The 18,083-nt window shown below is 40.8% G+C and overlaps 1 protein-coding gene across 4 annotated transcripts in view; it reads right to left on the bottom strand.

Annotated features, from left to right (window-relative positions):
- PSEN1 (presenilin 1) overlaps positions 1–18,083 on the bottom strand; it is a 75,383-nt gene that overhangs the window by 17,188 nt on the left and 40,112 nt on the right. For all 4 annotated transcript variants that reach the window (XM_044231158.1, XM_044231161.1, XM_044231160.1 and 1 more), the window contains exons 6-8: positions 12,483–12,550; positions 11,465–11,685; positions 6,981–7,079 (exon numbers count right to left, since the gene is read on the bottom strand). In XM_044231158.1, the coding sequence (XP_044087093.1) occupies positions 6,981–7,079; positions 11,465–11,685; positions 12,483–12,550 (388 nt within the window). The remainder of the gene's footprint in view (positions 1–6,980; positions 7,080–11,464; positions 11,686–12,482; positions 12,551–18,083) is intronic.

Raw genomic sequence — 18,083 nt, 5'->3', positions numbered from 1 at the left:
GCCCCACGGGGGCTCTGCACTCAGAGTCAGCTTGTCCCTCCCTGCGCCCCCCTCTGCTGCTCACTCATTCTCTAGCTCTAAAATAAATAACATCTTTAAAAAAAACACAATGAAATCTTGCCATTTTTATACTGTTATGCTAAAACAAATAAATAAGACAAACAACACAGAAGCAAACTCATAAATACAGGGAACAAACGTCTGGTGGTTGCCAGAGGGGAGGGGGGGAATGGGCAAACTAGGTGAAGGGGATTAAGAGCTACAAACTTCCAGTTTTTTGTTTTGATTTTAAAAATAATTTATTTATTTATTTGACAGAGAGAGAGAGAGAGGGAGAGAGAACAAGCAGGGAGAACAGCAGAGGGAGAGGGAGAAGCAGGCTCCCCACCGAGCAAGCAGTCTAATATGGGGCTTGATCCCAGGACCCTGGCACCACGACCTGAGCCAAAGGCAGATGCTTAACCAACTGAGCCACGCAAGTGCCTCAAACTTCCAGTTATAAAATATATCATGGATATAAAATACAGCAAGGGAATATAGTCGATAATATTATAATAATTTCGTAAGGTAACCGATGGTAACTACGCTTACCATGGTGCACATTTCATAATGTATATAAAGAATCACTATGCTGTACGTCTGAAACTACTATAAGACTGTATGTCAAATACACTTCAATTAAAAATAAAAAACTAGGGGTGCCTGGGTGGCTCAGTGGGTTAAAGCCTCTGCCTTCGACTCAGGTCATGATCCCAGGGTCCTGGGATTGAGCCCCGCATGGGGCTGTCTGCTCAGCAGGGAGCCGTTTCCCCCTCTCTCTCTGCCTGCCTCTCTGCCTACTTGTGATCTCTCTCTCTCTGTCAAATAAATAAATAAACTCTTAAAAAAAATAAATAAAAAATAAAAAACTACCTGTGCCTTAACTCTTTGACCCAGGAATTCCACTTTTGGGAATTTATCCTGAAAATACACCAATGATAATATAAAAATACATATAAACATGTACATACAGGGCTGTGGCAGGAACCAAATGCCAGCAAAAACCTGAGTCCAATCTGTTATCACTGGTACCCCCAAAGGACTGCATTTTTTTAAAGAACAAATAGTCAAGAATATTGATTTAAAACTTTTTAATATTTGTGTTTATTTCCATGTCAGGGGAAAAGTACTGATTAATAATACTGCTGCTTTAAAAAAATAAATAGGGAGGCCTGGGTGGCTCAGTAAGTTAAGCGCCTGCCTTTGGCTCGGGTCATGATCCTAGGGTCCTGGGATCGAGCCTCACATCTGGCTCTGTGCTCAGCAGGGAGCCTGCTTCTCCCTCTGCCTGCCATTCCCCCTGCTTGTGCAGGGTTAATAACATATATGTAAAATTCACTTAAAATTGGAAGCTTAAGAGGCGCCTGGGTGGCTCAGTGGGTTAAAGCCTCTGCCTTCGGCTCTGGTCATGATCTCAGGATCCTGGGATCAAGCCCCACATCGGGCTCTCTGCTCAGCAGGGAGCCTGGCTCCCCCTTTCTCTCTGCCTGCCTCTCTGCCTACTTGTGATCTCTGTCAAATGAATAAATAAAATCTTAAAAAATAAATAAAAATAAAATAAAATAAAAAATCAAAATCCTTCCACTTTGACACCCACAATTAAGTTTTTAAATAACACAAAGTACAGGGACGCCTGGGTGGCTCAGTTAGTTAAGCGTCTGCCTTCTGCTCAGGGTATGATCCCAGGTCCTGGGATCAAGCGCTGCATTGGGCTCCTTTCAGCAGGGAGCCCGCTTCTCCCTCTGCTTCCCCACTTGTGCTCTAATTAAAAAAACTTAAAAAAATAAACATAAATAAATAAAAATTTAAAAAATACACAAAGTACAATTAAAAACTCTACAAGTAGAGAAAGTATAAAGAAAAATGTAAAAGTTACTTCCATCTCTAAATCCCACTTCCCAGGGGTAAATACTATTAACCTTTTGTCAGTTATTTGTTTATTTAAAGATTTTATTTATTTATTTGACAGAGATCTCAAGTGGACAGAGAGGCAGGCAGAGAGAGAGGGGGAAGCAGGCTCCTGCTGAGCAGAGAGCCCGATGCGGGGCTCGATCCCAGGACCCTGGAATCATGACCTGAGCCAAAGACAGAGGCTTTAACCAACTGAGCCACCCAGGTGCCCCTTGTCAGTTTTTTAAATGTATCATTGGGATTGTATATGCACAGACACCAAACATAACTCCCTTCCTCCCATACAATATTGCATTATTGCTTTAAATCTCGCTTTCTTCTTCTTTTTAAAAAGATTTTGTTTATATATTTGAGAGAGTGAGAGCACACACCCAGGGGTGTGGGCAGAGCAGGGGCAGAGGGAAAGGGAGAAGCAGACTCCCCGCTCAGAGGGGAAACCGATGCAGGGCTCGATCCCGGGCTCGATCCCAGGACGCTGAGAACACGACCTGAGCCAAAGGCAGATACTTAACCAACTGAACCACCCAGGCGCCCCTAAATTTGCTGTTTTTAGTATATAATCTTTAACATTAAAAATACAATTGGACAGGGGCACCTGGGTGACTCAGTGGGTTAAAGCCTCTGCCTTCGGCTCAGGTCATGATCCCAGAGTCCTGGGATCGAGCCCCGCATCGGGCTCTCTGCTCAGCAGGGAGCCTGCTTCCCTTCCTCTCTCTCTGCCTGCCTCTCTGCCTACTTATGATCTCTGTCAAATAAATAAATAAAAATTAAAAACAAAAAACCAAAAACCCAAGAAACAACTGGACATATACAGGGCTACCTCATTCTTTCTAATGGCTGCACAACTCTCTACTGTATGAATGTACCGTAATTATTTGAAAGTGTTCCCACTGATGGATACTTAAGTTACTTCCACTGAGTATTTACTATCAACATTTGGTGGAACATTCTGTATGCACAAATATAAAATATGTAGTCAATTTTAATTTCCAGGAATAACACATAAGAAGCTCACACCCAAATGCTGATTAAGAGGAAAATGTTGATATTCAAAACTTCACCTTTTTTCTGCCAAAAAACACAGGAAGCACATGATGATAAATTTATATTGGAAAAAGAGCAAAACAAGATCCTTGCATTCCAGACAATGAGTTTTCTAACATTTGACCAGACTTCTCCACAGACAAGCACAGTCCTTGCCTCTCCACTTCCCCCAAATGATCTCACACTGAGTTCACAAGAAAACAAGGTCAACTACCTCATGCTCCGAACTTTACCTCTCTTTCATTAAGTCTCACTACCTTCTGCTTTTGTCTTCCTCTTCCCTCCCTCCAAGTCTTTCCTGTTCTCTTTTTAATTCCTTTAATTTTTAATTCCTCTTCCTGAATTCTCAAGGCAATTTTTTGGGAAAGATTTTTATTTATTGAGCACCTGGGTGGCTTAGTCATTAAGCGTCTGCCTTTGGCTCAGGTCATGATCCCAGAGGCCTGGGATCGGCCCCTCATCGGGCTCCCAGCTCTGCGGGAAGCCTGCTTCTCCCCCTCCCTCTCCCCCTGCCTGATCTCCCCTCTCGATGTCTCTTTCCCTCTGTCCAATAAATAAAGAGAATCTTTTGAAAAAAATATTTTTATTTATTTGACACAGAGCCCACGCGCACGTGAGAGTGTGAGCGCACAAGCACAGGGAACGGAAGGCAGGCACAGGAACCCCATGTGGGGCTTGATCCCAGGACCCTGGGATCATGACCTGAGCTGAAAGCAGCCACTTAACTGACTGAGCCACCCAGGCACCCCTCAGAGCAATGTCTACCTGCTTTGTTGATAACCTTGGTCCATGAACTATTCCTTCTTGTTGGTCTCATCAAAGGCTTTCTCCACTGGCTCCTTCCCCTCAGCCTTAGAGACACAGTTACATCTTCTGTCTCCTGGAAACACCTTTCCTCAGGCCTGCTCTCCCCTCAGGTCACCACTGCCCTGTGTGTGTGACAACAACCTCGGCAGTAGGGGATGTTTACTGAACCTCCCCTCCTTCACCACCCATTCTCTGGCTATACCATAACCTCCACTGCCAGCAACAGCAAAACACAGACACACTGTCTTCCCTTTGCAGCACTGCTTCTAGCCCTCCCACTCCACTGAAACTGTTCTCTTAAATGTCACCGAAGACATCCAAGGCACTGAATTCTCTATGGTTTACTTAGTCCTCATCTTTGGCTTCTTCTAGAGCATTTGATGTTCTTCTTGAAACTCTATTTTTCCAATAACCCAACAGAAGATTAGGCGGAAAAAAAAAAAAAAAAAGCCTACAAAGATACATCAAACTAGTAACAAGGTAACTGCTTGGTAAAGTATTAAGATTAGAGATGACAGTTACAGTGAAATTTAGCTTTCTTTACAATATTTAATTTTCTTCCAGCATAACAAATTAATGCATTACTTATGCAATTATAAATTTTGAAAATATAGAAAAGATTATACCCAGTCACAAAACAAGAAATATATGTAGCTTTTTTTTTTTTTTAAAGATTTTATTTATTTATTTGACAGAGAGAGATCACCAGTAGACGGAGAGGCAGGCAGAGAGACAGATAGAGGGAAGCAGGCTCCCTGCTGAGCAGAGAGCCCGATGCGGGACTCGATCCCAGGACCTGGAGACCATGACCGGAGCCGAAGGCAGCGGCCTAACCCACTGAGCCACCCAGGCACCCATGTAGCTTTTTTAAAAAAAATGAAAAAAGTCCAAATACCCATTAATAATTATTAGCTAATAAGCCAAAATCAAAATAAAACAAGAGGGGGTTTTTTTGCCTCTTAGTTTCACACACACATAATACTGAAGGTATAAGGAAAGTGGTGCCTTACACTATGAAAGGAAAAGCCTTTTTAGGAGGCAATTTGGATCCATCAAAATTTACATACATGCTTTGACTTAGCAATTTCATTTTTAAAAACGTATTATACCAAAAATTTCACGAAGATGGATGATCTCTGCAAGCACTGTTCGTGACAGAAGATCAACAAGGACACCCTTTTCTGAGTACCTAGAGAATACTGTGTAGCCTCTTCCCGTGCTGACATGGAAAACATGTCCTGATATTGATAAGTGAAAAATCCTAGCTACCCCAATTTTCTTTTCTTCCCTTTTCTGTTGTTGTCTCTTCATTTTCTCCCTCTTTAAGCACAGGAGCTGACAAACTTCTCTCCTTGACATCTTCTCATCCACTTCTGTTGAACTGCTCATCCACTCCCGAAGTTTCAACGGCCTCTGCTACGCTGTCAGTTCTGTACCTCTGATCAACCTTTCCCCAAGCACTAGAACTTCACTTCTAAACTCACGCTGGGCATTTCTACCTGGTTCACAGGTCCCACCAACTAAGGAAGATGTGGGCCACAGACAAAACGAAACGTTCCTGAACCAAGAACAACACCCCTCTTCATCACTTTTCCTTCAGGCCTGAAACTTCTCTCATCAGTTGCTAAGAACCACTGATTCTACCTGTACAACCTCTCATCAATCAGTCCTCTTCCTGGATCTGCCATTAACAATACCACAGTTCAGACCCTCATTATTTCCCTCCTAGATTACTATAGTATCTGCTTAGTTATTTAGACATTACTTCGGTTCTCCCCACCCATGAATCAGTCTGCACAACGCTGTAAGCCTGCGGAGCCACAGCTCTGATCACATAACTCTTGTGCTCAAGAACCTCTGCTTCCCAGCTATCAGCGAATAGCATACAGATATCTAAACCAGCCCCTCAAAGCTATCCCTGATCTTGCCCTAATCTGCCTTTCCAAATCCATCCTCCTAGAACTCTCCCCCATTTTTACTCCATGTTCTAGTCAATCTAAACACCTGAAACTTGATAAAGATGCCCCACGCTTCCGTCTCAAAGCCATTCTTTGCGACAAGCCCACTTACGGAATCAACTCTTCATCTGTGTTTGCTGAAATCCCCCCCCCCTTTTTTTTAAAGATTTTATTTATTTGACAGAGAGAGATCACAAGCAGACAGGCAGGCAGAGAGAGAGGGGGAAGCAGGCTCCCTGGTGAGTAGAGAGCCCAATACAGGGCTCCATCCCAGGACCCTGAGACAATGACCTGAGCCAAAGGCAGAGGCTTGAACCCACTGAGCCACTTGGGCGCCCCAAATTCCACCATCCTTAAAAAATTTAATACAAATGCTATCTCATCCACAAAGCCTTCCCTGTTTCCCCAGCCAGGTTTTCCTTCTTCTCAACTCTCTTTACACTTCAATTGTGCCTCCTCTGAATCTGGCAACAATGCTGTATGTTGCTTATTTATACATTTGTCTTATCTCACCTCTAAACTATAAGAAAAGGAGTTCTGGGTAAGGCAGAGCATCTTAAACATCTTTATGTCCCCCACAGTGCTCTGTGGCAGAAGGTCAATGCCCAAATGCATATGTACTGAATGATTAGGAAGAACAGGATCCCAAAATAACCAAAAGGGGCACATTGTGAAGGAACAGTACAATTTTTCTGGTAAGCTAGGGCAAGATTCCTCTGTAGTAAGTGGCTCAATAACTCTTGACTAATTAGATTTTATTTTATTTATTCTTTAAGATTTTATTTATTTGTCAAAAAGAGACAGAGAGAGAGAGATGGCATAAGCAGGGGGAGCAGCAGGCAGAGGGAGAAGCAGGCTCCCTGCTGAGCAAGGAGCCTGATGTGGGACTCGATCCCAGACTCTGGGATCATGACCTGAGCTAAAGGGAGATGCCCAACCGATTTAGCCACCCAGGCATCTAATAACTAGTAAGATTTTAGTTGAGAGAAATGGCTCCCCACTCTCTAAATATTTCTTCTATTTCTACATCTACTGAAAACTCTCTTGAACCAGCGTCAGGTGGAAGACAATAGTTTGCAAGGAAACAGGGATATGTAGAAGTTCTCTTAATGTTATGCATTTAAGACGAGAAAAAGTATAATAATGACTATAATTACATCTGTTTGAGTTCCTATAAATTATAAGCTGAGTAGTAATTTAACATCATTCCAAAATACTTACAGGAGTAAATAAGAGCCGGAAAGAGAGTTTCATTCCTCTCCTGAGCTGTTTCAACCAGCATACGAAGTGGGCCTTTTGGACACAAAACAGCCACTAAATCTAGAAAGAGAAAATTAAAAAAAAAAAAAAAAGTCTGCAAAAATGTATTGGCCAAGTTTACAAATGGGTGTGTCAGGGAGGAATTAACCAAGGGAAAAGGGGTTAATGTCTTCTTTACACAGGAAGATGCTGAACCATATGTAATAAACAGGAGGTACACTGGTGGGGGAAAAAACAACCTACACAAAACCACACAGAGGATCCGTGTAAACTTCGTTTTGGTTTTTGCCTATTTGGTTAGTTTACAGTGTATCATCACAGAGTTCCAGGAACAAGTCTTCTCTGAGTTTGAAAAAAAAAGGGCAGAGATCAGAACTACTCTGGAGCAGCTGTCAAGTTCCAATAAGCAAAAACAAAGAGAAGCGACTTCTGAACAAATCATATCTATGGGCCATAGATGGAAGCTTTACAACAAGAGGAATATAAGAGAGGGGATGACTGAATTTCTCAAAATATGAAGAGCAGAGTAACAGAGACTCATTCCCTCTCCTTTTTAAAAATAGTGTATGTGCTACTTAGGGATACCTGAATTAAAGGACAGTAAGTTTAAACAAAACAAAATAAATCTTTGCGTGAAATCCTTTTAGTATTTCTTTGTACCTCTGTCAAAAGCACTTCACAGTATCAGATCCTAAATGCATGTGGTACTGAAAAGTGGCTTATTTTACAAACACAGCAACTCAGAATAGGAGCAATCTGCCTAAACTATTCCTGATTCTACCACATTCTCTTTCCATCATGGCGATTTTTCTTACATTTTCTGTGCCATAAAAATTCACAATATAGAAGTACAGAAAATCTCAAACATTTAAAAATATTAAAACAAGTGTAGCTAAATTTGCGAAGGAAGACTTCACAGCTAATGTTGCCATCACCATCATTCAGGTGCATTTAAGTTAAAAAAAAAACCCTCATAACTGCAGGTGGTCACGTCTCCTTGAATATTACATCGACTACCACTAATATAATAAAACACACACACACACACAGAGAAGTCTCTGCTCTCACTGCTTCCACTTTGATTTGTTTGGGATGAGAAAAGGGAGATTTGCCATGCTCTGAAGTAAGGAGCTTTTCAACCTGTTTGGAGCTGCATGTCCTATAACTATCTTGGCTTTATGACATGCTGCCCCTAACAGAAGTGCTAAATGATCAACTACCTTATTTTTAGAGCAATTAAAGTGAATTTTGTTTCAAACATTTTAGAACTGTGGGACAAATTTAAAAATCTTCAGATGTTGTAAAAAGGGACTTGAGAATCACTCCTCTAAATCGTGGACACAAAAGTCTCTTACTTTAAAGGAACTCAAAGGTCTGGAGAAATGATCATTTGTATCACGTATGGAAGGAGTTGCTGATGGGAAATACTGTGACGCAGTACAAAGAATGCTGGACCTGGGATTCAGATTCTAGATCCAACGCTGTAAGCTTGGGCAAACACCTTCTCTCTCTAAATCTCAGGTCTGTTAGCAGTAACACAGGAAGTACTGCCTTGACTACTTTACAGGATTATATATTTTAAAAAATAACGGCTAACATTTACTGATACTGTTCTAAGTGTATTATAGGTATTTTTTCTCATTTAATCTTCACTTAAAGGTTGATCACTGTGCTAGTCACTCAGCCAAAACACGAAAGGAGAGGAGCCTGGATTGAGCCAGACATGGCTGCCTCCAGAACGGGCGCTGTTTTTGTTTTTGAACATACAAAAATAGAACCAGACTCTTTATGTCTGATGTCTGGCTGATGATAGATAGATACCATGTTTCATTTAATTAAATTTTAACTTGCTTGAGTATGTCACAATGGTGCTCTGTGAGGTCTGTAGCCCAAGGCTGGTGGGAATGGTGCAAGTCCCACTGAAATTCTTGGTCAGGAGCCCAGCATTGTATACTTCTACAGGTGAGATGGGCACTATTAACAATGTCTGGAAGTCCACAATGGAGAAAGTGAGGCTTGTACTGTGGCTTTAATATACACAGAGACATTTGCAACCTTGATATATATTTTGAGCATCTGTGAAGCCACAGGTTCTCACAGCCATTTTCCTCAAAGAGGAAAACCTTGGAGAAGTAATTGCTGTTGCTGTCATTGGTGGAACCAGATGACTAAACCATGGCAATGGCTCCAGAGTCTATAAAAATGCACAGATGGAGTCAACTGTAGGCTAGGATAAGATGACCTGCTGAAGTTCATCTTACTTTGCTTAGCCCTGAACCCCACTCTCTGATCAAGGATGTCTGGATTAGGTAATGAAAAGGAGGAGCCCTTCAGGAAGTAAGCTTCAGCACATGTAATTCTGATGTTGTGCATGAGGGGTGCAAACGCCCACTGCCGTTCACTTGATCCCGAAGGGCTCCCCAAGTAGCCGCAGGTCCAAGAAAGGGGTGAGCTCCTCTAGCACTCTGTCAACTAGTAAGGGACTGAGGACAGAAGAGGCCACCTTTCTTTTAGGTGTGATACTCTGGAAGGGACAGACTTAGCTCTATCTTGTAGCAGGGAGGCCCTGGTAGCTGGCCTGGGCTTATAGAATGCTGCCTCCATGACTCACAGAACGACGTGGAACTTCACAGGTTCAGGACCTGTGAGAACCTATTTCCAGGAGAGCTCAGTATGCACTCTCCAACCGCTTCTCTGTGTACAGCATGGGACTGAGGACAGTTTCTCCCACCAGAATCCACGGGCAACTTCTGATCACCACAGGCGGTCTAGGGATTTAAGGTGTGAGAGGAGGCTGCTATAGCTTCTACAGTGAATGATTCTTTGGAGGGGACACTGACGGAAGTGACTGTTCACTTACATCTAGACAGATTCTAGAGCCATTTATTGTAGGGGGCCCCAATTCAAGAGCGGCCAATTTGTAACAGTATACATAGGCTTAAGTGAAATTTGTAAATGAGGAATATGCTGCCTCCAGATCCCAAAAAGGCTTAAAAGATACTGGGCTTGTTTTAACATTGTGGGTATAGGGAGGCTCTGTTGCTATTTCCTGACTGCGCCAGAGATACAGAAGCCCTTAGCTTACCAAATAATTCTCAGGAATTCAACTGGGGTGGCAAAGCCTTGTGCAATGTACAGGTAAATGCCCACCCCCTTTTTTTTGAGCTCCTGTGTGAATATTTGTATGTCTTCAATGAATATGTGAAATGAATCTCTTCAGAGGTAAATATCATTGATGTGATGTTCCATCTGTGCTCCTGGAAAAAGTTGGATGTGGTTAAGATCTAGCCAACAAAAATTGTATGCAATGGTAGGGCTGTGGAAGAATTCCACCAGCAGCCAGGTAGAGATACAGCGTGTCCCTCTGAGGTGAAGGCGAACTGTAGCTGTTGAAAAAGGCACTGAACAGAAGAACCTATTAGTAATGTTCTGACTGCAAAGTATTTATCAGTTGCTGACCGAATGGGGGCCAGAGTTGGCCGAGCAAAGCAGCACAGTGATAGATGAGGACTCTGTAAACCATCAAGTGCCAAATCACCTAAGGTCTCTAGGAAAGACACAGAGTACATGGCTATAGTTCTAGGACTGACTGCTCAAATACAAGAACAGAACCAATTTAATTCTATTTCCATGGACTTTTTCTTCATCAAATAAGTGGGCATGGTGAGGATTCTACTCCAGGGCATCTGACATTTTAGTAAGCATTTGAATAGGGATAAAATTATAATCTGGAGAACACATACTGACCTCTGACCTCTGACCGCTGAAAGTGGATCCCTTTCTGGCTTTCATGCTGGGTGACAGCCACAGAGCTCACACCTATACAGTGGCTTTTGTCCTTCATGTCAAGGATACTCTGGGACTGTTTGGAACCCATGTGACACTGGTTGTTAATGAATTTGAATCTCACACGGCCCAAATAAGTTTAATTTTTCAAAGATAATTCTACCCAAGTTGCCTTATAAAAAGTGGAAGTCCTAATTTTGATTTAAAAACTAACTGAGCATTTTAAGTGTGTGAAGCACTCTGCTAGTGCTTTTCAACATAGGTTCTAAACTCTTACACCTCTGGGAAGCACTGTGCCCACTGTGTTTCTCCAGGAGGAAAGTGAAGCTCAAGGAGTCTGACACTCTTTCTTAGCATCACAAAGACTGCTGGTGGTGGAGACAGGATTTAAACCTCAGTCTTCTAAGAAGTCTGGATCCTTCCACTAATCCCTCACTGGCTTAAAATGTGGGCAGTAAGAAAACATTCTTAAAGAACTCAACCTCAAAAAGAAAGGAAATCTTTATAAGAAAAAGATACTCTAGCTAATTAATTATTTTCTGAAAAGCTATGGGATGTTAACTGTTACCATTTTCCTAAGTCAAGATAACTGGAAAAGGAAGGGAAACACACCAGTGAGGTACTTCTGTGATGAACAAAATGTCAGTCTTGAGTTTTACCATATACTGAAATCACAGCCAAGATGAGCCACGCTGTCCATTCTGGAAGGTACTTGATAAATACCAGGGCCATGAGGGCACTGATCATGATAAGATATGCCTGCTGGAGTCGCAGAGGCCCTTTCCAGTGAATGGCAATCATTCCCACCACACCAAAATTCCAGATCAGGAGTGCAACAGTAACGTAGTCCATGGCAACATTGTAGGTTTTAAACACTTCCCTGAAAAAAATTAAACAGAAATCTAAAAATATTTATGTACACTAATTTTCATCAAATCATTGTTCAGAATTATGATTCCCTCAGATTAGATATTCATAGCCTATCTTCATTTTTTTACCATATCTTTTATCAACCTGTGCTATTTAACAGTTTTTTTTAAATTCACTTTTTCTCTCAAGTTGAGCTTTCTTTAGCAGAAAACTCTGTATCATTCATATAAATAGGAAACCAGTATCACAGGTCATAGCTGTAAAAGTCAGTACAAAAACTAAAAAAAAAGGCCACATGTCACTTAAAATGCCACAATGGGTGGGGCGCCTGGGTGGCTCAGTTGGTTAAGCCTCTGCCTTAGCCTTGGGTCCGGATTCCAATCCCAGGATCAAGCCCCATGTCCAGCTCCCTGCTCAGTAGGAAGTCTGCTTCTCCCTCTGTCTCTCCCCACCTGATGTGTTCACACTGTCTCTCTCAGATGAATAAAACCTTTAAAAATAAAATAAAATGCCACAACGGAAAGAAACCCTAGTTTAAAAATACCTGAAATTAGAAAAATTAAACATCCACAATACATTTCATATGGCTAGGACACAGGATGCTATTTTTGTAAAATGAAATTTAGTGCAGCCATGAAAAAAAATATATATATTTTATAATACTAACCAGTCTTAAGCATACCAAGTACAAACTATGTATGGAAATGATCATAATTTAAGAGTATTTCATCAACAAAGTCCATGGGTTTAAGTGACAGTTATATAGCTCAGAGTTAATTCCTGAAAATTAAGTATTTCACCACTTACCCCAAGTAAATGAATGAGAAAAAGAACAGCAACAACAGAGATGAAATAATAAGCCAGGCATGAATGACCTAGAAAAGAAAGCATTTCAATATAACTAACAGATCCCATATCCTAAAGGAAGGCAAGTTTCTTACTTCAAAAATAATATATTATTTCTGTGAATGTTACTCTTTTCAAATGGCAGAACTCAAACTGACTTTGGGATCAGCGCATACTTATATTGGAACTCTTTGCTACCGAACTACTCAGAATAGAAAATAGAAAATTCAGCAAGACATATACACACACTTGTTCCTTTAGAAACATGTGAAAGTTTTTAAATAATGCATTCTAAAATAAAATATCAACAGAGACAATAGTCAACATCTAAAGCTTAAAGCAGCAATATTTTCAATGGAAAAATTCTGTTGTATTTTGGAAATAAACAGAAATAAATTGAATAAAATAAAATTCAGTGAACCTGAAAATCACAGTCCATTAAATGACTTACATATATATACATTAACTGTATTTTAAAAAATAGGCCTTTTAGGTTATATAGCCATTTTAATTTTTTTTAAGTTTTTTTTTTTTTTTTTTTTAGATTTTATTTATGTATTTGTCAGAGTGAGAGATGGGAAGTGTACAAGCAGGGGGCGCGACAAGCAGAGGAAGAAGTAAGCTCTCAACTGAGCAAGGAGCCTGATGTGGGACTCAATCCCAGGGTCCTGAGCCCAAGGTAGATGCTTAACTGACTGAGCCACCCAGGCACCCCCCCGAAAATCATCTCTAAACTGGAATATTATTTTGTCTTCATTAAAAAAAAAAAAAAAATCGCCCACACCCACCTCCCAGATCCAGTTGTTCCAATAATCAGGCTCAAGCCTATCAAAATCTAGTTATGATCAAAATACATGTTAATTTTCTCTTGTGGTTTTCTTCTGGTCACCCAAGGTGATCTGTAATTATTAATTCCTTTAAAAGAAAAGATTTCTTAAAAATTCTTGCTGTCTCTTTTTCTTTAAAATAACTTCAGGGGCACCTGGGTGGCCCAGTCGTTAAGCGTCTGCCTTCAGCTCAGGTCATGATCCCAGGGTCCTGGACTGACACCTGTATCTGGCTCCCTGCTCCATAGGAAGCCTGCTTCTCCCTCTCCCACTCCCCCTGCTTGTGTTCTCAGGCTGTATCTCTGCCAAAACAAAACAAAAACTTAAGAAAGAAAGGGAGAGAAAGAAAGACAGACAGACACAGAAAGACAACTTCTTAAGTGGTACAATTAGGGAAAAAGTTAAAAGAATGCCTTTACATGGAAGTTGATATTCTTTGGACACATGAATATTCTAAACTGACTATCTGAATAAACAAAGTTAATTTCTGGTGTTCTTCCACAAAAAACTCCCCTAATAATTTATTATAAAAAATTTCAAGTGGTGCCTCAGTCAGTTAAGTGTCTGTCTTCAGCTTAGGTCATGATCTCAGGGTCCTGGGATCAAGGTCTGCATCTCCTTTTCCCTCTGCCCCTCCTCCCCACTTGTGCGCGGGTGCGCGCTCTCTCTCTCTCTCAAATAAATGAAATCTTCAAACAAAAAATTTTTTTCAAACACACGCAAAGTTTAAAGAATTTTACAGCCACCATTCACATTTTGATATACTCACTTTGTAGCATTTCTATTCATTTCTTTTTATTTTTAATACATATCAAAGTAAATTGAAGACACCTGCACATTTCCCTCTCAAAATATTCAACTTTAGCAAAATATTCTATAGGGAGCCCTTACTCTATTTTATCAGCAGAAAACCCAATAAAGCTTAAGCAGAAAGGAATCTCCCTGCATGCTTCCCACCCCACTGTACTTACAAGACTCAGCTTCAGAGACAATCCAGGTTATAAAACTAAAAAGTAGATGAAATATTACAAAACAGAAAAGCTTTACAAAGTGGAAGATGTACATTGGTACTCTGTATTAAGCTCGACTTAAGGGTCAGAGTAAATACTGAGTATTAGAAATTCTCATTTTTCTTTTTAATTTTTTAAAAAAAAAAGATTTTATTTATTTATTTGACACAGAGAGAGAGAAATCGCAAGTAGGCAGAGGGGCAGGCAGAGAGAGAGGGGGGAAGCAGGCTCTCCCCTCCACCCCCCACCGATGCGGGGCTTGATCCCAGGACCCTGAGATCATGACCTGAGCTGAAGGCAGAGGCTTAACCCACTGAGCCACCCAGGCGCCCTAGAAATTCTCATTTTTCTTGAGAAATGCTTGTTACCCTTATTTTTCTCAGCAAGAGAGCATGGGGATTGTGTTTATTTTAAGAAAGCACTTTTCTGAATACAAAAGGAACATACATGTATAACACTGAGAAGCTAAAGAAACACTAAAGGAAGAAAACCATTCCCACTGACCAGTGACAACCAATTAACGTATTTTTTTCAGGCATGTTTTCTGTCTGCATGTATAAAGGCCTTTTAACAACATTATAATCAAGTAATATAGTTCAGCATTCTGCTTTTTAAAACATTTTTTTATTACAGACATATTCTCATGCCACCAAATACTTTTTGAAAATATTGATTTTTGTAAAATGAGAGTCCTTAGTCTTTTGTGTGGGGACTCCCAGCTGTCCAATCCTATTGATGGGTGAAAATATGATTTCTAAATGACTAAATTATAATATTCTACATATATGGATGAACCCACAATTTTATCTTCTTATTTATTTAGCTTTTTTTCTTATTTATTTAAACTTTTCTTATTTATTTAACCTTTTCTTATTCCGTATTTCTTATGAAACTTATGGTTTTCTACTTTATTCTAATTATAATTTATGCTAGGATAAAAATTCTAGCGTATAATTATTTTTCTGCATTTCAGATTCTTTCTCTCAGATACATCATGAAAGCAAAATTATGGAATCAAAAAGTATACATTTTTTCTAATTACTATTGATACATATTGGCTTAGTGACTTCACAAAAAAAAACCCTATATTAATCTTCACCAAGTCAATAGGTGAAATATGTTAATTTATTATTTTAATATGTTTCTGTTTTTACCATTGAGGAAACATATATACACACATCTATCTCTGTCTCTCTCCTGGCCATCTATACCATCTATATTTCTTCTTTTTTTTTTTTTTTTAGATTTATTTATTTATTTATTTGACAGACAGCGATCACAAGTAGGCAGAGAGGCAGGCAGAGAGAGAGAGGAGGAAGCAGGCTCCCCGCATGAGCAGAGAGCCTGACGTGGGGCTCGATCCCAGGACCCTGAGATCATGACCTGAGCGGAAGGCAGAGTCCTTAACCCACTGAGCCACCCAGGCGCCACCTGGCCATCTATATTTCCTTCGTTATTCTTCTGGCTTGGGTTTTTAAAAATTTCTTAGAATGTTCATAATATATTTTTTTAAGATTTTATTTATCAGAGAGGGGTGGGGAGAGAGTGAGCACAGGCAGACAGAATGGCAGGCAGAGGCAGAGGGAGAAGCAGGCTCCCCGCTGAGCAAGGAGCCCGATGTGGGACTCGATCCCAGGACGCTGGGATAACGACCCAAGCCGAAGGCAGCTGCTTAACCAACTGAGCCACCCAGGCGTCCCTCATAATATTTTTTATGATTTTTTTTCCCTTTTTAAAAATTATTTATTTATTTATTTTCAGAAAAACAGTATTCATTATTTTTTCACCACACCCAATTTTTTATGATTTTTTAAAGTAATCTCTACACCTAAGGTGGGGCTCAAACTTAGAACCCCGAGATCAAGAGCTACATGCTCTAATGTCCTATAATGTCCGTGTTCCTAATTTTCTGAATGATTTATAAATGCTCTTCATATTATAAAGATATTAAATGCCCTCCATCTGTAATAATGGCTTTTGGTCACTGACGTTGTGATTTTCTGAATTATTATTACCTGAATTCAAAGCCTCTTGGGATGATGACTAAATAGCACTTCCCCTTTTTCTAGAACATCAGGTGGTAAAGCAGGCTTTTCCCTCATCTTGCAAAAATCCCTAGTTCAGCTTTCCTGTGCTAAAGGCTCTGAAAGAAAAGAGCCCTGCTTCAGTACAGAACAGCAAGCATCTCCTCTAAACCCTGAACTGTCCAGGCCAGAAATCGCACGGCTTTAATAAGTTACATAGTTCCGTCTCTAACCGTGATATGTAAATAAGCCTTTTCAGTCTCTACCTTTTTCAAGTTTGTTCGGTTTTTCAACTTCTTGTGCTTCTCACAGACATTGCACAACCAACCACTGACAATAAATCCTCCAGGTTTATTTCCAAACAGGCCCTGGCAAGTTTCTGAATTTCTGACTCAAAAGCTCCTTTTATTTTGGAGTAGAAATCAAAGTAAACAACTTGTTCCTATAGAATTGGCTGTGCCTGCTAAGACTTGAACTTAATGTTAACAAAACAATATGAACAAACAAATGTGGAAATGTGGCTGAAAACAAACCCTTCTTAGACGATCTAAAATGAGACGTAACTAAAAGATGCACAAAACTGACCAAAATACATCAAGACAGGTTTGAGGCGCCGTGGAGCGAGCGCACACCTCCCCTCTCTCTTGCCGAATCCAACCATGAGAGCTGGCCAGAATGCGTGCAGCCGCTAGGTGAGGACTCTGACAAGTGAAGAGTCAGCTGGGCTGGGGAACTGGAAGTGAGTTTAGCACGTTTTCCCTCCAGTTCTAGCCTCCTCCATCAAACTCACTGCAACCCCAAATGGGCATTGGCAAGATGGCGGGAGCTCTAGGAGAAGTCTACTTCTGGATAAGCAACAGGAAAGAGGTCTCCTAACACCAAAAAAGAATGCAAAAATCTCACTTCACCATCTTCTCACATCCAGCCACCAGTCCTGCGGGGGTGGTACTGAGGGTTGCAGGAGCCTAAAATTCTGAGGGAGGGGAAGCTTCCTCTCTAACTGGAGGAGCGGTAGTTCCCCCAAAGTGGGGCAGATGGCACTTGCTTTACTTTTCTCTCTGCCCTACCACTTCTTGGCGCTGTCATTGGTAAAATAAAACCAGCTCTCTGGCTGGGACATCCAAAAGAACCAAAAAGTACCAGGGAGATCACAGAAAGGAAGGCTCAAGAAAGCAAACTTATAACTGGTATGAATTTATAGGCTCTTCCTTAAGGTGTGCAGGTGTGGGTATGACTCTAAACAGGATACAGACTCCCCATAAAATGCGAAGAACGAAAGTAGCATATAATCCAGATTAAGAGTCACAAAGTGAAGGGCACCCAGGTGGCTCAGTCGGTTAAGCGTCTGCCTTCAGCTCATGTCATGATCCCAGGGTCCTGGATTCGAGCCCCACACTGGGCTCCCTCCTCAGTGGGAAGTCTGCTTCTCTAACCCTCTCCCCACTTGTACTCTCTGATAAACAAATAGAATATTAAAAAGTCACAAAATGAGTCTAATAAAGCAGAGAAGCAGAACTAGCAGGTAAACACATATATGCAGAAAAAGTAACTGCCATGAGGATATTTCAGCAGGGGTAGGAGGATGCTCTGCAGCAGGGTTTACAGCATCTGCTCTTCGGTTTTCTAAGTATTGATGACTACCTCCCATGATCATAGACCCCTTTGTCTTCAATCTTTTCCACTTGCTAATGTCAGACTGCA

This window comes from Neovison vison, chromosome 13 (assembly GCF_020171115.1).
Source record: "Neovison vison isolate M4711 chromosome 13, ASM_NN_V1, whole genome shotgun sequence".
Taxonomy (NCBI): domain Eukaryota; kingdom Metazoa; phylum Chordata; class Mammalia; order Carnivora; family Mustelidae; genus Neogale; species Neogale vison.
This window is presented reverse-complemented; position numbering and strand designations above follow the sequence as displayed.